The 22923-nt window shown below is 40.3% G+C and overlaps 1 protein-coding gene across 10 annotated transcripts in view; it reads right to left on the bottom strand.

Moving 5' to 3' along the window:
- Nucleotides 1-22923, bottom strand: part of cast (calpastatin) — a 205213-nt gene that overhangs the window by 34887 nt on the left and 147403 nt on the right. For all 10 annotated transcript variants that reach the window (XM_072583271.1, XM_072583353.1, XM_072583321.1 and 7 more), the window contains 10 exons: nucleotides 18831-18887; nucleotides 16148-16237; nucleotides 15102-15197; nucleotides 13192-13257; nucleotides 11551-11676; nucleotides 9689-9745; nucleotides 6327-6416; nucleotides 3048-3143; nucleotides 1684-1746; nucleotides 695-820 (listed from right to left, as the gene is read on the bottom strand). In XM_072583271.1, coding sequence (XP_072439372.1) covers nucleotides 695-820; nucleotides 1684-1746; nucleotides 3048-3143; nucleotides 6327-6416; nucleotides 9689-9745; nucleotides 11551-11676; nucleotides 13192-13257; nucleotides 15102-15197; nucleotides 16148-16237; nucleotides 18831-18887 — 867 coding nt within the window. The remainder of the gene's footprint in view (nucleotides 1-694; nucleotides 821-1683; nucleotides 1747-3047; nucleotides 3144-6326; nucleotides 6417-9688; nucleotides 9746-11550; nucleotides 11677-13191; nucleotides 13258-15101; nucleotides 15198-16147; nucleotides 16238-18830; nucleotides 18888-22923) is intronic.

The following is a 22923-nucleotide window of genomic DNA, read 5'->3' as shown; positions in this document are numbered from 1 at the left end:
TGAATTTGTGGCTGATATGGAAGTATCCCTTGGGGCCTTGGAGGGAAGTAAGGGGGGAGGTGTGGGCACAGGTTTTGCATTTCTTGCGGTTGCAGGGGAAGGTGCCGGGAGTGGAGGTTGGGTTGGTGGGGGGTGTGGACCTGACGAGGAAGTCACGGAGGGAGTGGTCTTTTCAGAACGCTGATAGGGGAGGGAAGGGAAATATATCCCTGGTGGTGGGGTCCGTTTGGAGGTGGCGGAAATGACGGCGGATGATACGTTGTACATGGAGGTTGGTGGGGTTGTAGGTGAGGACCAGTGGGGTTCTGTCCTGGTGGCAGTTGGAGGGGAGGGGCTCAAGGGCAGAGGAGCGGGAAGTGGAAGAGATGCGGCGGAGGGCATCGTCGACCACGTCTGGGGGGAAATTGCGATCCTTGAAGAAGGAGGCCATCTGGGTTGTACGGTTTTGGAACTGGTCCTCCTGGGAGCAGATGCGGCGGAGACCCTCCTCCCACCCTGCCCCCTGTAAAAACGCCATCCCGTATTCCCAATTCCTTCGTCTCCGCCGCATCTGCTCCCAGGAGGACCAGTGACAAAACCGTACAACACAGATGTATACCTCTGTGACTCTATAAATCTAGAAACAGGGAGTGGTCCTAAGAGTATGTGACCTACTCCAGCTACGGTCTCTAATAATCAAAGATAGTTGTCATACCTCTTTTGGCACATCGTGTGGAACTGCTGAGTGAGAGGTTGCAGCTGAGCATTTTGAAATTGGAGCTTGGGAGCTCAGGCCAAAGTCTGCTGACAGAGAATCCAGGGCGTCACCTTCTGTGGCACACTGCAATATCAAATAATAAATGCAGTTAATTTAACTCATCGAATGTACAAATCACAAAGAATCCTCAACAGGTAGCAAAAATTAATTAATTGTCATCGACCACAGAATTTCCCCTTCTGGATTTTTAGGTTCTGAGATATCATGTCACCCAGTGAGAATGGCAAGGTGAATTCTAACAATCCCACATTTGAACATAGAAGAGAGTGCCTGACAATCTCTTATTTCTGACCTTTTGCAGGATTCAGTTAAGCCTGAACCTTCTGTTTCCACAAAATCTCACTGCAGATGTTGGAAGTCATAATTAGAAACAGTGAGAATACACAAATATACAGCAAAGTTAACACAGCACGTTAGCATCTTTATACAAAGGTTGAATAATGCCATTTTGTCCAAATAAAACCAAATTTAATCACTAAATTTACAAGAACTAGAATCTGGCACTTGTAAAAGAAAAACAATAGCTAAAACAATATTTAAAAATACCTTTATTCTGATAATTAAAGAAAGATGAACAAAGTGCTCCAATGGGAACAGTCATAAGAGAAATGATTTAATGGTGAGCCAAATTTAATTTTCTCATGTTGATTTTCTCCATGTTCCAAGTACTTACACATTCTTTTTATTCTTTCAGATAACATTGTGAAGGATGACAACACTAATCATTTTTGTTTTAGTGGATATGGGGGTCCTCCAATAACTACAATATCAGTACTGATCCTAAGTGATATCCTGTATAAAAACAGCAAGCACTCCCTTTATCTTATCAACAGAATAATTCTCATATCTAATGGAATGGTGACTTGAACATTTTAATGTTGAGAGCGAAATGCCCTGACAAGAACAAAAAAGAAATCAAGCTTTACCTTTTCTGATTCCTTTGGTTTTGCTCCTGGACCAGCAGAGGAAGAGGACCCTTTACCTTTATCCTATTATAAGAAACAAGGTAATAACATAATAGGTTAATGAATGGAGAATATTGGTGCGGATTGCTATTAATTTTAATTTATCTGCAATTTTTGGTATTCCATGTTCAATTACTTGTGATGCCCGATATCAGAATCATTTCTACTATTGAAAATGTACATAAGTGCTTCATGAAATATTGATCCTGATTTTCTGATGGCCAGATAGTCATTTCAGAAGCATCGATGGAAGCTGTACATAGGAACCACAAAACCATAAGATAGATGAGCAGAATTAGGCCTTCTGGCTTATCGAATCGGCTGCACCATTCTATGACAGTTGATAGATTTCTCACCTCCATTCTCCTGCCTTCTTCCCATTAACCTTGATCCCTTTATTAATCCATTTGATACTACCAGCAAAACTAATGTCATTGACAAGATACTGTGCAAGAACTGTAAAAAACACTACATCGGACAAACTAGCAGGAAACTTGCCACCAGGATACATGAACACCATCTAGCCACCAAAAGCCAGGACCCACTGACATTAGTTTCCAAACATACAGACAAAGAAGGACACCACTTTGACTGGGACACCACAGACACTCTAGGACTAGCAAAACAAAGACACACACAAGAATTCTTAGAGGCATGGCATTCTAACCAGAACTCCATCAATAAACAGCAATTTAGATTCTATCTACCTTTCCTTGAAAAGAAAAATAAAGAACGAGAATTGAAATCACCCATTTTAAATAAGTGGGTGACTTATAAATAGAGAGGTGGGACACAACACCAGTGCTTCACCAGAGACTCTCATTGATGATATTTCCTGGTCATGGTGACGAAATGTCTGAAAGCAAACCTTCCAGCTCAGTGAGCTAACTTACACAGTTATCATCAACCTGAGCTAGAAATCTTCTCAAAAATCGCGAATTAAGAATCTGTCCCTGTCTTAAAGACAATCAATGGCTTGGCATCTTGCAAAATCCCCATCATAGCAGACCCCAAAGGAATTGTCCAGGAAAATGAAGATTGAGCCTGGATGATTCTCCTGTATTTTGAAGGTACTCATGTACACTGGAGAACTCAGAGGGTTCCACTACATCAAGACTAGATCTCACCAGGCACCTTTGGCAATCTGCATGGGATTGCTATACATCAGAAAATCCAGTCAATTATATTCATGATCTCCGCAATCTCTATTCACTTTATATCACTGTAGAAATTTGTATGGAACTTCTACACATGGACATTATTTTGAAAATGCAAGGTGATTGAAACAATTATTGGCCTGGTTCAAATTGCTTGTTGAACTGAACCTTAAGATTGGGTTGTTCTTTAAATCTGTAATCAGGGGGAATAGATTCTTCAGTTTCTCCCATTCGTTCAGCCTTCTTCTTCTTAGCATCTGATTCCTGAAAATATAGTAATTAAATCTTAATTAAATAGTAAGGTTCAACTTCCATGTAAAATGCTTCAGTAAAGTGGTTGACTTGAGTTGGATGAATTAAATCATGTTTTGGAAACTATTGTAAAAACACCGTGTTAAAAAACATGTATAGACTTTGGGTTCAATGGTGATGAACAGGGGCTTATACTCAGTGTACAGTCCATTACTATCTAATTCACATCAGTGTCGACACAGGCATTACCATTACACGTGAGGACACCTCCCACCATGCACGTGGTAGGTACTGATGTGACTCAGCCAATGCTGTCTCGCTCATACGCAAGGATGCCCTTAGGCTTGGTACACTGGCGAGACTGAACAGCCACTATGACAACACGTGAATGGACACCGTGCAATGAGCTCCAGGCAGGAGTGTTCCCTCCCAGTTGGGGAACACTTCAGCGGTCCGGGACATTAGGCCTTGGACCTTAGTGTGATTATCCTCCAAGGCAGACTTCGGGACAGGCAACAATGCAAAGTGGCTGAGCAGAGGCTGATAGCCAAGTTCGGTACCTATGGGGATGGCCTCAACTGGGACCTTGGGTTCAAGTCACACTACAGGTGACTCCACTACACTATACATTCTCTCTCAACACACACATTCCTACACACTCACGCAGACCCTCTCTCGTGCATGATCTCTCTCCCATATGCACACACATGCACCCCCCCGCCCCGCATGCACCCTCTCACAGGAATATCCTACATCATACTTACGAACATACTTGACCAAGCTTACACACTCACATACACACACACACACTCTTTCACATGCACTCACACACACACACTGTCTCTTCTGCGCACACACACACACACACACACACATAAATTTATGGGGTGGATCTGTACTTGCAGAATTACATTTTATTTTGGTCAAAAACTGCACAAATCCATGTAATATTCTGTAAGTCCCACTTTTGAAATACAACTGACTCAACATTGGGACAGACTTCATTTCACACCTTGAATACATTGTCTGAGTTAAGGTAACACCAATTGTTAGACAAACTGAAGCCACCTTGAGAATGCAATTGAAAGGAGTTCTCGAATTTACATATTAAAGAGCCTAAACCAGCATATCACATCCTAAAAGATGCAAGACTTAACCTAAGTTTGTTTAATATATCATTACAACGTCCTGACACTGTAACCCTTTTGCTATATGTTCTGTGTCTTCTGTTCCTGCTTCACAACCACCTGATGAACAGGCAGCATCACGAAAGCTAGTGCTTCCAAATAACCCTGTTGGACTATAACCTGGTGTTGTGTGATTTTTAACTTTATGCATGCCAGTCCAACACCGGCACCTCCAAATCGTATCTAATTCTATGAACACAACCAACTCTAATAACTGAACTGAGGCATTGGTGCTGAGTCTTGTCAATAGTGATGACATTTGACCTAAAATCTGTAGAGTAAGAAGAACTTGTGATTTCCTTAAAATATTTGTGGAATCTGTCATTGGTTTTATGAACATTTGGAAAGGACTTTTAAGAGTGTGCATTAGTTGTAAATGAATCAGTTGTAACTTTCTTGAAAAATAAGAAACATTGATCTGAGAGACCTGGAAGCTTTACCAGTAGGAATGAAATTAATATATGAATTTCATTATCACAAGGAGGAGTGCATAGATGTTTATTAATCTGTGAAATATTACATTTATTAAAGCCATTCCAAAAGGAACTGCTTTTTATCATTAAGTTTATTGCTGGGATGATGGCTCTTGATATATGTGTTACACAATCTTGCCAATGCAGAACGGCTCCTGGTTCTCTGCACTGCTGACCAATCTCCAACTGGTTACTCAGTAGCACTTCTTTTTAAGGAGACATTACAGAACCACAAAAGCAGTGATCCTCATTTTTAACAAAACATGCTGAAGAAATACTAAAAGCTGATATCACCAATGGTGATGTAGCCTTGTCATTGACATAAAGGAACATGGGGCAGAATTTTAAGTGCCATCACCCCTCATGGAGAGTGTGGAGGAGGAGGAAGTGGGAGGTGCCAAAGTTCCCTTGCCAAATCTTATGCTATGGCAAGGAAATGCCCATTGCCTATCCATTGCACTGAGATTTTACCAGCACCTAGATATATTGTGGGCAGCCTGCCCACCCTTGGATCAGTTGACACATGGCAATGATGCCAAATAAACACTGGCAGCTTGGTTTTGGGCTCAATAGGCTGATTTTAGCTCAGTTAGCTATCTGATGACTAAAATCCAGTCCTGCTTTCCAGCACTGGCAGAGATGACACTGACATTTTAACCAAATGGTGGAGTAACTAGGAGACACTGAGGAGAGATCAGAGTTGGTAAAAAATGGTAAAGAATAGTACTGGAAAAGGCACAGCAGGTCAGGCAGCATCGAAGGAGCAAGAGTGTCGATATTTCAGGCCGAACCCTTCTTCAGGGCTCAGGTTATGCCTGAAATGTTGACTCTTGCTCTTCGGATGCTGCCTGACCTGCTGTGCCTTTCCCCGGTGCCGTGCTTTATCAACACCAATTAGTGGTGTCACTGCTTCTGTGAAATATTCCATCTATAAAGTCATAATGGCATAGAAGATGACCATTTGGCTCCATTATTTCATACTGGCCCTTTGTCGAACAGTCCAATCAGTTCCATTCCCCCATTTTATACATAAAGCTCTGCAATTTTATTTTCCCCTCAACTGTTCACCAATTTTCTTCTGAAGTCATTCGTCCTCTGCTTCCACCATGCTCATAAATATTTGGTAGATTCCAAACTTTGCATTACAGAAAATCCATTGCAAAGTCAAAATGGTGAATTTTATAGAACAAAGAGTGAGGATAACTTGAATATTCTTGGAAGAACCAGGAGCATTGATTCACTATTTTCTTACTTACATATAGGAAACTCCTATGACTGCATCATATATCCATCTTAACAAACAGAAAGACTTTCTGCTTACCACCTTATTTAAAGGATACACATCAAAAGATGCAACATAACTAAAATAAGGGGTGAAAATATAGAATTGTGGGAGCAAAGCAAGGGTGGAAAATTAATTAGTTTGCTCTTCTAACATACAGATAAAGTCAAAAACTACAGCCACTTATGGTGCATTAAAATGAAAATTATTTAAAGATGGAAAACGTATCAGGAGGGAGATATTTCTTTTTTACCTTCACCTCAGGACCAGTATATTTTGGAGCAGAATTGTCCGGTGCTTCTGATGGAAGTGTTCCAGCAAGCAGATCAAATGGATCCTCATCCTTTAAAAGTAAAAGGCATGTTATCACTTTTTGATCAATTTAAGTAAAGTATATCTAGACCGCTAACTACTTCAAGCAGTGCTTACACCACCATGGAGTGAAAATGTGGATCTCACTACTCCAAGTTATAGTTCAGGACTCTAATACTGATGCATTTTAGGGTTCATTAGACAATCCTAGAAGCTGGACATGTAATCCAGAGGTGTCTACTAATGACCCACATAGTGATCCAGATACAGTGATGTAACCCCTTGATCCCACTGTTGGTTTGCAGGTGGGGAGGTTGGAAAAATTCCCTGGCTCTCTAGTCAATCTTTCACTTAATCCTAATTTATCTGCAATTTTATAAGATCTGGGAGAAGCCTAAGCTATCTCCCTGCCTGCATCTCAATGGAGGTCCATAAATTATTATGTCTATAATTGCTGGCTAGTTAAGGGGGCTTTCTGCCTAGCCCAAATTCTGAGGCGGTCAAGGAGCAGTTCAACACTGAATTCAAATGACTCCACTGAGTTTAGGTTGTTAACAACCTAACAGGCAGTAACTTTACAGTTATTACTGATCAGCAAATAGCAATTGATATCAGATCAATTGTTGATTTTAAACCAGAGATTTATTGTTTTGGTTAACTAAAGGTACCCTGAGATATGGGGCAAAGGCAAATATATAAAATAAGGTTGCAGAGCAGTGATCTCATTTAGTGATAAAATAGGCTTGGAGGTGCTCTTGTGGTGCAAAGCTGGTGTCTTTACTCTGGACCAGGAGGCAATAGTTCGAGACAAGCACCTGCTCTAGAGTTGTGCCAAAACATGTCCAAACAAGAGAAAATAATAGGCTTCAACAGCAAAATAACCTACTCTTGTTGTTATATTTCTTTAGAGAGACAAAGAGACAAAATTGGAATTTTATACTGATTCACTGGAATCGGATGCTCGGTGGTCCTCAACATTCTCTCTGGTAAAGTGGGTACTAATGGCAAAAAAAATCTTAATTTCCATCTTATTCTGCACTTCTGAAGGTTCTGTCAGTTTTAATGGCGTAATGAAGTCTACGTTGATAGTTTCCTTGTCATCATGCTCCATATTTTCCAGGGCCCTCTCACTAAATATGTCTGGTTAGGAGGATGTTGGAAGAGGGAAAGCTGTGCAGAGGAACTATAAATAAATGAAAAGCAGGGTCCTCAATTTTATGTGGATTGTACGTAAAAAGATAACATTTTGTCCAAAGATCAGGGTGCCTATTTATAGATTAAAAACTAAATAAGGACTTTGAGTCCAAATTAAGACTTTAACCCCTTGGCATGTGTCTGTTGCAAACGTAATTCTTTATATTTCACTCTTATTTTGTTACCCAGGTTGACTCGCAGAAACAGGGACAGCTGTTGAAGCTTTCAAAGATGTCTTTTAAGAAAGAAATTAAAATTTCAATTCTTGCTTTAATTTGGCTTAATTTTGTTTGACCATACCAATTATCCTGATCATCTTCAACCACTACGTTTGCATGATAATATGTGATTTTATATCATTTGTAACCATAAATCATGAAATCCAGCAGACAAACAGGAAATATTAAGAACTTTGTCTCATAGAAAAGAGAGTAATCACTTTACTCTGAAGGAAAAGGATTTGCTGCACTCTGCAGTAATCTGTAAACTAGTGTACCTTAAGAGTTCAGTTTTGCTTGTATTTAGCCTCAGTATTCAGATGGAATGGGTAGTACTATTTCTTATTCTACAAGTACACAGTGATGAAGATTTCTGTTCAATACATAATAGAACTTACAAAGACCATATCGCTTTAAAGCCCTAATTATCAAATACTTGCTTTTAGATTTTCAGCAGGAATAAACCTTCCAAAATAAAATCTAATGAATTTGTCAAACTAATTTTCCATTTTATAAAACCATGTTGGCATTGTCTGCTCATCTTACAGCATTGTTAAGACTGAAAGCAGCTTCCAACACGTTCCCAGTCACTTATGTCAGGCTAACAGGTCAGTAGTTCTTGTTTTCCTATTCCCTTCTGTTTTGGAAAGTGGTATCACATTTGCCAACTTCCAATCCACTGGAACTGTTCCAGAATCTATGGAATTTTGAAAAATCAAAACCAGTATTCATTATCTTTGCGGCTTTCTCTTTTACAACTCGGATGTATGCCAATGTACAGCAGGATTTGTCAGATTTTAGTCCCTTTAATGTTTCCAGTGTTGTTTCTTGCTGATGGTGATCTGCTCAATTGCCTCACTCTTTCCAGCATATAGGTGACACTGTAATATTGGTATGCAACTTCAGCCTTCTGCTGTGAAGGCAGAAATAAAATGCCATTTTCTGACAGCCTGTAAGAATACCACTTCTCTCTACTTCCACTGCACTAATATTTACTTTAGCTACTATCTTCTTTTTCATACATTTAGCATCCATTTTTATATTTCTGGAGAACCTGTTCTCGTATTCAATCTTTTCACCTTTTTAATCATCTTTTTGGTGACCTTTTGCTGTTCTCTAAAATGCTCCCAATCCAAAGACTCCTACTATCCTTTACAGCCTTTCAGGATGAGTCCTTTAGTATAATTCTATATATCACCTCCTAGAGAGTCATGAACAGAACTTTCTTGCTGAGTGTTTGCTTTTCAATACAATGCATTTTTCAACATTGTAATTTGTTTTTGTAAATGTTTCCCACTGTTTATTTAAGGCCATTGATTTTAGTGTACTTAGTTAACAAAGCCAACTCTTCCTTTATATCTCTAATTATTATGTCAAAGTGTAAGATTCTTGCTTGTCATTAAAGTACTGTATGTCATATTGGGGTCACATGACGAGTTATGGGATGCAGAGTAAAATATCGGGCTTGGCGGAGAATAATGCAGGACAGATAGAGAAGTGGAATCTGAGGAATTGAAAAGGGCATTCTCAGATCTTGGTATTATTATTAGAGGTGAAGGGTTAAGACAATAGAGCTCCCAGCAGTCTAAGGGAGATGAGTGTTTGACACCCAATTGTATTGTTACAGGCGGTTGCTTGGCTAGTGCTAGTCAAACTGATTATCGATAACACATACCATGATTAGAATTGATAAGCGATTAGATATTGCAACAACTACTACGATTGTGCCAAGCAGCCAGGAACAATAAGGACCGAATTTTCCCAATCCCATCATTACTGAATAACTGAAAAATTGAATAAGGACTTTGAGACCAAATTAAGAATTTAACCCCTTGACATGTGTCTGTTGCAAACGTAATTCTTTACATTTCACTCTTATTTTGTCACTTACTTTGGTCCCAGTTTGACTCGCAGAAACTGGGGCAGCTGTCGAAGCTTTCAAAGGTGTCTTTTAAGAAAGAAATAAAAATTTCAATGCTTGCTTTAATTTGGCTTAATTATGTTTGACAATACCAATTATCCTGATCATCTTCTACCACTACTTTTGTATGATAAAATGTGATTTTACATCATTTATAACCATAAATCATGACATCCAGCAGACAAACAGGAAACGTTAAGAACTTTGTCAAATGGAAAAGACAGTAATCACTTTACTCTGAAGGGAAAGGGTTTATTGTACTCTGCAGTGTGGGTAGTAGTATTTATTATTCTACAAGTATATAGTGATGAACATTTCTGTTCAATACATAATAGAACTACCAAAGACAAGTATCAAATGCTTGCTTTTAGATTTTCTGCTGGAATAAACCTTCCAAAAATTTGTCAAACAAGTTTTCCTTTGTTGCATACCTGGTTCCCAGTTTCACTCGGAGAAACTGGGCCAGCTTTTGAAGATTTTGAAGATGCCTTTTAAGAAAGAAATTTCAATTATTCTGTTAATTTAACTTAATTATGTCTGGCCATACCAACGGTGGCTCATAGCACTAGGGAGCTGAGCTTGATTCCAGCCTTGGGCAACTGTCTGTGTGGAGTTTGCATGTGTCTGCGTGAGTTTCCTCAGAGTGCTCCAGTTTCCTCCCACAATTCAAAATGTGCAGGTTAAATGAACTGGCCATGTTAAATTGCCCATAGTGTTCAGGGCTGTGTAGGTTAGTACATTAGTCAAAGGTAAATGTAGAGTACTAGGGGAATGGGTTTGGGGGAATTAATCTTCGGACGGCCAATGTGGACTTGTTGGGCCAAATGGCCTGTTTCCACACTGTAGGGATTCTATGACTCTATAATTATCCAGATTGTCTTCCACCATTACTTTTGCACAACAATACGTCATTTGATATCATTTGTAAACAATCATCTGCAATTCAGCACATAGAGTCATGGAGATGTACAGCACAGAAACAGACCCTACAGTCTCACTCATCCATCCTGACCAGATGGCCTAAATGAATCTGGTCCCATTTGCCAGTACTTGGCTATATTGCTTTAAACCCATCCTATTTACATACCCATCCAGACTGTGATTATTTGTTGTCTGATGTGCAACTTCTGGTAATTTACTAACAATACTAGCTGTATGAATCTATGTGGTGGCTGTAAACAATTAATTTTTGGATTCAGATTTTGGAAGACAATATGGGTGGTAATGAGCTGAGGGATTACGCAAAATAAAAACCAGAAAGTCCTGGAAAAACGCTGCACAAAACATTCAGTTTCAGCTTTTAGGTTTGTAGGCCACCCCGTAATTTAATTCTGGTGACAGTGGGATTCAGGTAAACCAGCCCCATCCCAATTAAATGCCCTTACTCCCTGTCAGATTGCTCTCTGAGGAGAGCAGAGTATTTTTATTTGAAGAAGATAGACATAATGGACCTGAAATGTTCACTCTGTTTCTCTCAGCTGCTCCCAGACCTGCTGATGTTAATCAACATGTTCTGTTTATATTTTTATTACTGTATCCACTGTATTGTGTTTTTATCTGAGGGAATGATTGTCCTGATTGGAGGGTATCAATCTGAAAAAGGACAAATTAATAAAATATATTTTGTTGATTATACAGAACAAAAAAATCCCATCTACATAATTAAATTATTAAGGTTGGCATTTAGTGATATTGGATGTATAAGAGGTTTGTGCAACACCAATCACCAACTATCAACAACCAAATGGATTACAAAACCAACACCAGGAAACATGCCTACAGTATTCCCAACCTCCAGCTACAGTGTCTAACAGTGTAAGATTGTTCAGTACCTCCTTTTGCACAGACAATGGAGCTGCCGAGTGAGAGGTCGGAGCTGAGCATTTTGAAATTGGAGCTGGAGAACTGCGTACAAAGTCTGTGGACAGTGACTCCAGGACATCATCATCTGTCATTCTCTGCAATGACAATACAACAAATGCAGTTCAAATGCCTCAAAGTTGTTCATGAATACAGATACAAAGGCGTCATACCCCAATACTGAAGCACAAACTAAGAAACATCTGTATAATCCCACTATCTTCCCTTCTTGGCCTTTAGGTTCTTATGTGTCAGTCTTACCCATTATACAAATGGGGAGGTAACTCTGTCATGTCCACATGTGGAACATGCAAGGGAAAATTGCAGATAGTCTCTCACAGGACAATGTGGTTGACTCCAACTGCCCTCTGTTATTAACCTGCTGAAAAGGGTTTAGGAAAGATTTACCAGGATGTTGCTGGGAATGGAGGATTTGAGTTATAAACAGAGGCTGGATAGGCTGGGACCATTTTTTTACTGGAGTGTAGGAGATTGAGGAGTGACCTTATAGAGGTTTGTAAAATCATGAGGGGCACAGAAAAGGTGAACAGCAAAGATCTTTTCCCTAGGGTGGGAGAGTTCAAAACTAGGGCATCATATTTTGAAGGTGAGAGGAAGAAGTTTTAAAAAAGACTTGAAGGGCAACTTTTTTTTTGTCCACAGAGAGGTTTGTAGGAGGAATGAACTGCCAGAGAGGGACAGATGGATGGTAGAGGAAGGGGAACATCAGATAGTCAGGAGAGTGATGTAAGAGTCAGTGGACCAGAATTTAAATGGTCTAATATTTCCTGGGTAACTCTGCAGCTAAGTCACGTAGATCTGCCCCAGGTCATTCTCCAAGGAAGAGGGGAATTGTTCAAAATTGAATCTTCCTATGTAATTTCCAAAAGGATCTATATGTCAGGACCTCTAGCAGTTTGTAGCTCCCAATATTCTTCTTCCATCATACATCCAATCTCCAACAATAATCCGGAGACTGGAAAATTGGACTCTACCGTCAATACCATATCTTACTTTTGTACAGCTGGACTTACCAGATGCCAAATTCTTTAGAAAGAATGCAGTTTAACCAGCAAACTCAAGATCTGGAAACCTGAACTTGCAAAACCTATTAACCCCTGTAAATTTTCATTTTCCTTCCACTTGGGCACTTAACAAAATACAAGGAAAATGTCCTGGACTGGATTAGTGCCAAGTGGAATGAATTTCAATGAGTCCCATTTCTTCTTCTCAGTTTGAAGATTTGTTATGTTACAAGTACATTTATCTGTCCCTCATCAACCTCCTTAAAACCAGTAATGGCCTCTAATTGTGGGTAAACTGGGATATAAATTGGGATATAAACTAGGATATGAGAAAGTAAGATTCTGTACTAGGTACCTTGCTACCTAACATGGCACAGTGAGTGGTGACTTCTAAACCTTTCACCATATTCATGTGAGTACATGTGACAATATCACTGCTGATTCTAAGCCTGGTAGAGTAAAATGGCATCTTCTAAAGGACATCTCCCACTGCGTTTGATATAATTAGGGGAAAATGGTATCAACATGGAACTGTTTCCTAAGAGTCATATTGTAGAGAACTAAGAAGAAAATAATATCTCAACATACCTTGTCTGTTTCTTTTGAGGGTTTTGCTCCTGGACCAGCAGATGATGAAGCCACTTTACCTTTATCCTGTTTTAAGAAACAAACCTCATCAGTTTTTGGGCATCAGAAGTACTTAGGATGAAGAGCAGCTAATGAAGCAGTCTTATAAATTTTGTAAAATAGTTCAGCATTCTAGACTGCATTGATCCATGGCGCTAGTCAATTAGTCAATAGTTCAAAGTGCAAAAGCATTAGGTCACAATAGTGATAAAAATATCCACTAATGATTTTGGATTCAGTCATCAGACTTTGCTGGTAAAGTAAAATGTATCCCTCAAAAAGTAAAAGTACAATCCAGAAAGGCTGCAAAATCTGTGAAAGTCAGCAGGAAGAGCAAAGTGGCAGTGGGAACTGAAAGATGTTCAGAAGCCCTACAGGGAGCAACAATAAAGTCCAGCCAGCAGTGTCAGAAAGAGTCAGGTCAGAATCCAAAGGATTAAAAGCTCTAGAATTAGGCAAATAGCCACAAAGAAAGAAAGAAAGAACAGGCCAGGAAAAACGACAATTATCACAGGGCAGCGTCACAGATCTCATTAACAGATATCTTAAATGGTGAACTTCGATGGAGAACATATGTCTTTTCAGATTGGGCAGGAGAATGTGAAGGGGAGGTCTGATTTAGTGAAAGAACCACAAGTGAGTACAGCAGAAGCTGAACACTTTCTTAATGGCAGTAGAGTTCCAGGGAAAGGAAAACATGTTAGAGCTAAATTTATTCTAAAAATGAAGGAAACATACTTCACAGCTGACACCACTGGAGGAGACCGCCAAGGATATACCAGAAAGGCAGAAACATAGTTACCCACAAGTTACAGAGAAACATTCAGACTGTGACCATTGCAGGAGCTTTTTCTGTGTTGTCTGTGGTAAGCCACCTTCAACTGGAAGAAAACCAGTTTGGCAGCATTTACTGTAAATGGTGATATTCAACTGATAAGTCAGAGATCTTTTATAAGTGAACCAGCTATCCTGTGCCTCTTGAAAACTGGTGGATGCATCCGGAGAAGAATGACTAAGAAGCAGCACTCTAACCAGCTCAAGAATCATCAGAATTATTTCTATAATTCTTTTAAACAAGAACCAGTGAACTGTTTTCTCAGTTTTTATTTCCTGTCTGCCTCTGTCTATATGTGTAAAGGGGAGTTTGTAAGGTAATTAGAGTTTTAATTTTCAGATATATATGCTGATGATCCACAATTGTTTATCTGCAGCTCGAGGTTAAAAAGTCTTGCATATGAAAAAATAGTTTTTTTTTCACAGAAATCTGGTCTGTGCTTTCTATCAACTTGGGTCTGGAAAAGAAGTAAAATTGTCGAATCCTTATGTACTTTTTAAGACCTTTGACTTTTTATGATGACTCCAGGAATAGCAGGGTTTGATTTCCAGTGCACTATCCCAGTGATTAATTACAGAACTGAAAAACTTCCCTGCTGCAAATTACCCAAGATGCCAATCAAACAAGTAATGTCAGATTAACATTGACAATCTCAGGAACACCCAAAGGACTGTAAACTCTATATTCCTTTATCTTCCACTCATACTGTACATGTGTGTATGTCTGCTTGAGGTTACATTTTTATTATTTTTCTTTGGATTAGCAGATAATAAATTGATCATCCTATCAATCAAAATGTTGTAATTGGCTCCATGCTGATACATTACATAACTACATTGGATGACTACAGTTTTAATAGACAGAGATTTAGCTTTGTGCTAGAAAAGAACTTTAAACATTTGTTATGGCAAAACTGAAAACATTGAAAAGAGGGGCTTGTATCGGCCCTCTCAACCTGATTGGAACAATATAGTTTGAAAATGTAAAGATTATTGAAAAAAATTTTGACTTGGCTCAAATTGATGACAGGCCAAACCTTTGGATCAGGTTGTTCTTTAAATCTGTAATCAGGGGGTATGGATTCTTCCGTTTCTCCCACTCGTTCAGCTTTCTTCTTCTTAGCATCTGCTTCCTGAAAATATGAAAAAAAAATTACTCAACGAAAATGTTCATGTAATTATTAAGATTCAATGTCCACTTATAAGGTAGAACGATATCCTTAGTTTAATTATGTTAAAAATCACACAACATCAGGTTATAGTCCAACAGGTTTATTTGGAAGCATTAACTTTCGGAATGCTGTTCCTTCTTCAGGTGATTCATCTGATGAAGGAGCAGCGCTCTGAAAACTAGTGCTTCCAAATAAACCTGTTGGACTATAACCTGGTGATGTGTGATTTTTAACTTTATACACCCCAGTCCAATATTTGCATCTCCAAATCATTAGTTTAATGAGTTCAGTGAAGAATGTTCTTTGGGGAAGGAGATTGCCATCCTCACCTGGTCTGGCCTAAATGTGACTCAAGACCCACAGCATCATGTCTGGTTAATTGCTCTCCCATAATTGTTAAGCAAGTCACTCAGTTCATGGGCAATTAGTGATGGCCAACAAATGCTGGCCTTGCCAGCAACACCCACATCTTGAGAAAGAATTAAACAATTAGGATATTCAAGGCTCTGCAAAAGTAGCTTGTAAAAAAATTGAGCTGTTCACAGTTACATGCTCTAAAATCTCTCCCCAAGTCCTACTGCCTCTCTAATTCTATTTCTTCCTTTAAAACACTGAACAACATATATCGCTGTTGGTCACTTGTCCTAATACCTACTCATATAGCTTGCTTTTAAACTGTTGATGAAGTAAAAGAACTGTGAGAAACCTTGGGATGTTTTCCTTCATTATGTGTCATATAAATACAAACTGTTATTGTGGCACTTGGTAATAGACATTGTCACCAATAGTGACTAATTCCATACATCCTAATTTTTATGAGTTTTACAAACAAATGGATCTACGTGTAATGCAATAACAGGAATATAATTAAAGTTAAAAAAAAACTATCAGGAGATAACTTCCATTTGTACCTTCACTTCGGGACCAGTATATTTTGGGCCTGAATCGTCTGGTGCTTCTGATGGAAGTGTTCCTGCGAGCAGGTCAAATGGGTCTTCACCCTTTAAAAGTAAAAGATATTTCCTATTAGCAACAAAGCTCAATGGAAACATTTCATCACAATGGTAAAACATGTTACTGGAAACAACCCAAGAAACCAGGGCTCACACTTAACTGACAATTTCCTGACTTCCTTGTCCCGAAGGAGAGTCGTGTAAGAGGAAGATGCATTTTCTGCTCCCCTCAGGTTAGTGTGAAGGTGAGGAAGTGTGTGTGGCCTTCCTCAATAACCTCCGACCTGTCTTTCATTTAACAAGGAGTGATTGAGGCTTAAGCAACCTGTTCACCCTTTGGCTGTCTTTTTGTGGCAATGGCAATTGTAAGTGGGAATCTGTTTTCAAGAACTCTACCCTTATTGAGAAAGCCCCTCCCCCACAATGACATCCTCCCCTTACTTCTAACCTCTCTCATTCCATTCATCCCTCATCCATTGAGCTGCGCTTTGTCAGACAGGCTCTGTCAATGCTTAACAAGCACAGTCTGTCCTCCATAACCTTCTCTTCTTTGGGTTCTGGCTGCAGTCCCAGCAATGGCCACTGGTCACATGGGTGCTGCTGGGGTAAATGAATTATGAGCCAAACAGTTAATCAATGGCTCACTATGGTGGATTCTTCTATTCAGATGGACACAGTGGTTCTCGCCCTGAGCCAATTAACACCCCATTGAGAATAGAACAGAAGCGAGGCAACTGAGTTTGTAACTCATGGGCTTGCAGACAATTTCTTAGTCAGAGGTAACAGAGAGAAAATGGTGCTGTGTGAAATCGCCATTTCCCTTCATTTCTACAGACCAGCCTGCCTAATAAAAGTTTCCAGATTTCTGCTTAAAATGCCAAATTCTGTCTATATTGGCTAGTGCATTGACTATAGGAATTGGGAGGTCATGTTGTGTGTGTAGAGGATATTGGATAGGTTGCTTTTAGAATACTGCGTTCAGTTCTGGTCTCCCTGCCATAGGAAGGAATGTTGTGAAACTTGAGAGACGGTGCAAAACGATTGACAAGGATGTCGCTGGGACTGAAAGGTTTGAGCTATTGGGAGAGCCTGAATAGGCAGGGGCTATTTTCCTTCGAGCATTGGAGGCTGAGGGGTTAGCTTATAGAGTTTTATAAAATCATGAGGGGCATGGATAAGGTGAATAATCACAGTCTTTTTCCCAGGGTAGGGGAGTCCAAAAGTAGAGGGCATAGGTTTAAGGTGAGAGGGGAAAGATATAAAAGAGACTTAAGAGGCAACTTTTTCACGCAAAGGGTGATGTGTGTATGGAATGAATTGCCAGATGACATGGTGGAGTCAGATACAATTAAAAAGCATCTGAATGGGTACATGAATAGGAAGGGTTTAGAAGGATATGGGAAAAATGCTGGCAAGTGGAACTAAATTAATTTAGCATATCTGGTCAGCACAGGCAAGTTGGACCAAAACGTATGCTTCTGTGCTGTATAATGCGATGTCTCTAACTGTACCACCCTCCCAGCTCCCAGCCCCCATCACCACTACCACACTCAGTCTTGCTGCATATAAAATAGTGGTGGAGTGCATGAGGCACATCACATTGGCTACATTTACCACTTTTCTCAGGAAATTGTCAGTTTAGTGTTCAAATTGGGATAATCACAGCTTTAGTTTCTACAATCACTGGTTCGTAAGATTGAAATTTGCTTTCCGAATTAGTTTGCTGGTACATGTGGGGAAACAAGGTGTAGATGAAAATCGAAAAGTTGTGATGGAAGCATTTTACACTATAAATCTGCTTGACTGTGATGGGGTTACCTTAAGAAAGTGGCAACACAGATGGCAAAGGAGATAAAGGTACATGGCATACTTGTACAAGGAGTACAAGAGTTGGCAAACCATGTTGCAGCTGTATAAAACCCTTGTTAAGCCACATTTGGAATATTGTGTGCAGTTTTGGTCACTACACTACCAGAAGGACTCGGAAGTTTTGGAGAGAGTGCAGAGAAGATTCACCAGGACGTTACCTGGTCTTGAGGGAACTGGCTATGAAGAAAGGTTAAAAAGACTAGACTGTTTTCACTGGAAAGATGGCGGCTGAGAGGAAACCTGATAGAGGCCTTACAAAATTATGAGAGGCATAGCTAGGGTGGATAGTCAGAGGCTGTTTCCTCGGGTTGAAGTTTCAATTACAAGAGGGCACAGGTTCAAGGTGAGAGGGGGAAAGTTTAAGGGAGATGTCTGAGGGACGTTTTTCACGCAGAGAGTGTTAGGAGCCTGGAATGCACTGCTTGAAGAGGTGGTGGAAGCAGTCATTTTGGCAACACTTAAGAAGCATCAGTATCGTTACATGAATAGGAATGGAATAGAGGGATACGGACCCAATAAGGGCAGAAGGTTTATCTTTTAGTTTAGTTAGGACATAATGATCGACACAGGCTTTGAGGGCGAAGGGCCTGTACATCTCTTTTGTTCTTTTAAAAGGAGTTTGGGAACATGACAGGGGTGGATTAGGCTATTAGAGTTAAGAACTGTTCTGTGATTATAGCAGAAAGGTTTCCAAAATGGATCTGTTTGTATCATTCCTCTGCTGCCTATGTTTGTTACCAGTAATTTCACATTTTACTCTGTTTTCACTTACCTTTGCATCACTTTTAGCTGCAGATACTGTGGCAGATGTGGAAGCTTTCAGAGGTGCCTTTGTCAGAAAAAGAACATAATAATGATATTTTTCCATTTTGATTGTTTATACTACATAATATTTAATAACTTCAGATTTGCAGAATCATTTATACCACCATTATTAAAATCTTAAATGCAACGTAGAGAGTCACATGAGGCATTCCGACCTGCCAAATGGCAGTCTTGGACATTGCTGAGAGTAAACATTCCTGAGTAGTGAAGTGAATAGAATCTCCAAATATGTAGAAATGCATTTTTCGTATGTTGTTACTACTCACATGATTGGTGATGTAGGAGGCTGACAGAACATAAAAGTCCCAACAGCAGTGGGGGAGGTGCGTGTGTTTCATCCAGCTGCAATAGTCCAATGCTACTCAAGAAAATTCCCTAGTCTGCTATTTTAGAACTGGAAGGTGGAAATAGAAAAGTCTGGCTATTACATTGCAGTTTTCATAACAACAGAATGGCCAAAAATGCTCTACAGTCGATGGAGAATTTTGAAGTGAAGTCCTTTTTGTAATTGAGAAAACACAGCACATAATTTATTCAAACAATCATCTCTGTGAAATTGGAGAAAGTGAGGAGTGCAGATGCTGGAGATCAGAGTCAAAACGTGTGGCACTGGAAAAGCACAGCCAGTCAGGCAGCATCCGAGGAGCAGGAGAATCGACGTTTGATTCCTGATGAAGAGTTTATGCTCGAAATGTTGACTTTCCTGCTTCTCGTTTGCTGCCTGACTGACTGTGCTTTTCCAGCGCCACACATTTAGACCTCTGTGACAATGTCTTTTTCTGATATTGATTTAGAGATTAATATTGGCCAACATGCTGCTCGTCTTCAAAACAGCGCTGTAGAATCTTTGTACCCATCTCACAGGCAAATGTGTATTTACTATCAACTCAATCAAATGATGGTACCCCAGATAGAGTAGTACTCCCTTAGTTGTGCACTGAAGTATCAGCCGCGATTTTTTACTTGAGGTTCAGGTTCTGAAGTGGGACTTGAAACTGAAACTTTCTAATTTAGAAGTGATAGTTTTACCAACTGAGAGCCAGTTAACAAGCTCAGCCTAATTGTTGTGATTGTATTCTATGGTCCTGCCTGACTAGTTAGCTGATGAAGGACCAGCTCTCTGAAAGCTTGTACTTTCAAATAAACCTGTTGGACTCTAACCTGGTGTTGTGTGAGTTTTGACTGTGTTCAGGACATTTAGAGGAAAGGTATCAGTGTTGCCATTTGCTCCCTTCTGTGCAGCTTGCTCTGATGAGCTTATATGAATTTCCGTGGAGGCTATTCCCATTGACCCCAGAGATTTCAGAGAAGAGAAAATGGTATGAAGTAGTGACCAGGAGATATGTCTGTCCAGATCAGAAGGAAAAAATATGAAAACAAATTATTTTCTTGCAATGATTATATTGTTTTGAGTGGCATAAAGTCAAGGAAATAAAAGTTGTGAATGGTGTAAAATAGATTTTCAGTTCCTTACCATCTGTTTTGCAGTTTCACATAAAGTTAAAACCTATTCCATTTGGTTCCAAATTGGTTCATTGACCATTTTTATTAAAGTCACGGGGTGGGTTTTACATATTCCAGTGGAGAGGGAGGGACTTGTTCCCATCAATCCCCAATTTGTCCCTATATTATGTTTGATGGAGAATGTGTCAGGCAGTCCACACACACTAAGGCCTATTGAGTGGTCGCATGATTAATGGCCAACATACATCACTCTGCCTCTGACACTGCTTTACCTGCAATAAAGAAAGGCAGAGGCAAGACGAGTATCCCAACAGCTCTCAGTGTGTAAGTTACTGTCAGGTAAGAATAGGGAGTATCTCCTTTAGGGAACGTTCTGTGCCCATTTGGCACACCAGCACCAAGTCAAAACCCTCATTAAACCATCTCCACAATGGCCTCTAGACTATGGACCCCACTCTCTTATCCTCACTACTAGGGTTTTTTTTAACCAGACCTGCCTAAAGTACTTGACATACCTCTGAGTCTGGGTTTAATGACTCCATCTGCTTAGACACTGGCTCTAGTATCAGTAGCAACAATCACTCAGTCCTGGTGCTGCTGGAAGTACAGATCCAGCAGTCAATCAGGTTGACTGGCAGCTCTCTGTGGCAGGGCTTCTTCCCAAATGGGGCACTCTGAAATTATTAAGACTGTTCCCTGTGTATTAAAGCAGCAGGCCAGCCTGATGGACTTGGTGGACTCACAACCAATTTGACACTGTGGCCCTAGAAGATCAAATAGGTCAAATGATGAAAAAGCTTGACTTTATCTAGCTTACAGGAGGAGAAGCTATTAAAGATGTGGAGAGCTTTATGGCAGGGATTTCAGATTTTAAGGTTTATGCACTTGACAGGATAGCCATCAATGGTGGAATGATTACAAATGGGAATGTGCAGGAGAGCAAAAATGAAGAATTGCAAAGATGTTGGAGGGCTGAAGATCTGGAAGAAGTGGGATATATAGAGAGGGTGAAGCCATGTCGAGATTCGAAAACAAGCATGAAAAGTTTAAAGTTAAAGGCAATATCGGGTTGGAAGTCAATTTAAGTTGAAAAATGTGTTGCTGGAAAAGCGCAGCAGGTCAGGCAGCATCCAAGGAGCAGGAGAATCGATGTTTCGGGCCTGAAATGTCGATTCTCCTGCTCCTTGGATGCTGCCTGACCTGCTGCGCTTTTCTAGCAACACACTTTTCAGCTCTGATCTCCAGCATCTGCAGTCCTCACTTTCTCCTAGTCAATTTAAGTTAACAAGCACAGGGATGGCATGTGAATGGGACTTTGTGTGAATCAGAAAATGGCCAAGGGAGGTTCAGAAAAGCAAATTTTTCATGGAGAGTCAACTATGGGATGCTGACTGGAATACCAGGAGAATGATGGAACTGATCCCTATGGAACAGAGCTTGTAGTTCAGACTGAAGGCAATGACCTTATGCGATCAGCTTTGAGCTAGAGGATATGTTTGTGGACCCAATACTGGTTGTTGGATCACAAGTGTAGCAAAGGAGACACAATGGAAATGTCTGGTGGTATTCAATGGCAGCAACAGGGATCTCAGCTGGAGAGCTAGCAGGAGGACATGTCATCTCTTTTAGGCAAGGCTTGTAGAATTAATTGCACAACAGTAGCCCTTCTCTCCAAACATGGGCCCTGAAGTCTCACCAAGAAGCCAGCCCCTCTGTTGAATGATATTACCATTCAGGAGGAGTGGCTGTTGTTAGCCAGACACCTACTCCAGGGATAGAGTCATTGGTGGATCCTAGGCTATGGGGAGGTGATGCCAGGAGGGAAATCGTGAGCTTGCTTGGGGCAGGGCAGTGGAGTGAAAGGCCAGATGGGTGAAGAGGACTTCAGTTTTCACTTTCCTGATGCCATGCCCTTAATCAGGCACTGAGAGCCTTTGAAAGAGGGACACACCCCCTCAGAACCTGGCAGCAGTGTCACATGGGATTTGTTTGTTGGTCTTCTCACATGGCTAGTCCCCATCTGCCATTGAGTGAGTACCAGCAGCAGGACTCCCCTTATATGGGCATCAATTATACACAAGGACCTCAACTGATCGCAGAGTAGGAAGACCTACCCACCATGGACTTAATTGAGGTGGAAACAAAAACAGAAATTGCTGGAAAAGCTCAGCAGCTCTGGCAGCATCTGTGGAGAGAAATCAGAGTTAATGTTTTGCACACTGTGACTATTCTCTGTGACCTGAAACGTTAACTTGGATTTCTCTTCACAGATGCTGCCAGACCTGCTGAACTTTTCCAGTAATTTCTGTTTCTGATTTACCGCATCTGCAATTCTTTCAGTTTTTAAATTGGGTAGAGACAGGAGGGCATCCTGTATAATGAAATGTCCCCAGCCACCAAACCTGCCACAGAAGTGTGCATTCAGTTCTCCCCATGAACAGAGGTGATGATTAGTTGTGTATTATCATGGTACACAAGAAATGTGACATTGTGCTTCTCAATTACATCAGCAAGGTGCTGCATATAATTGTAAATCTATGGGGAACTCCAGAGGTAACGCATGGAGCTGGAAGAGA

This window comes from Chiloscyllium punctatum, chromosome 2, assembly GCF_047496795.1.
Source record: "Chiloscyllium punctatum isolate Juve2018m chromosome 2, sChiPun1.3, whole genome shotgun sequence".
NCBI classification, from domain to species: Eukaryota; Metazoa; Chordata; class Chondrichthyes; order Orectolobiformes; family Hemiscylliidae; genus Chiloscyllium; species Chiloscyllium punctatum.
Note: the sequence above shows the minus strand (reverse complement) of the source record. Positions and strands in the feature narration are given on the sequence as shown.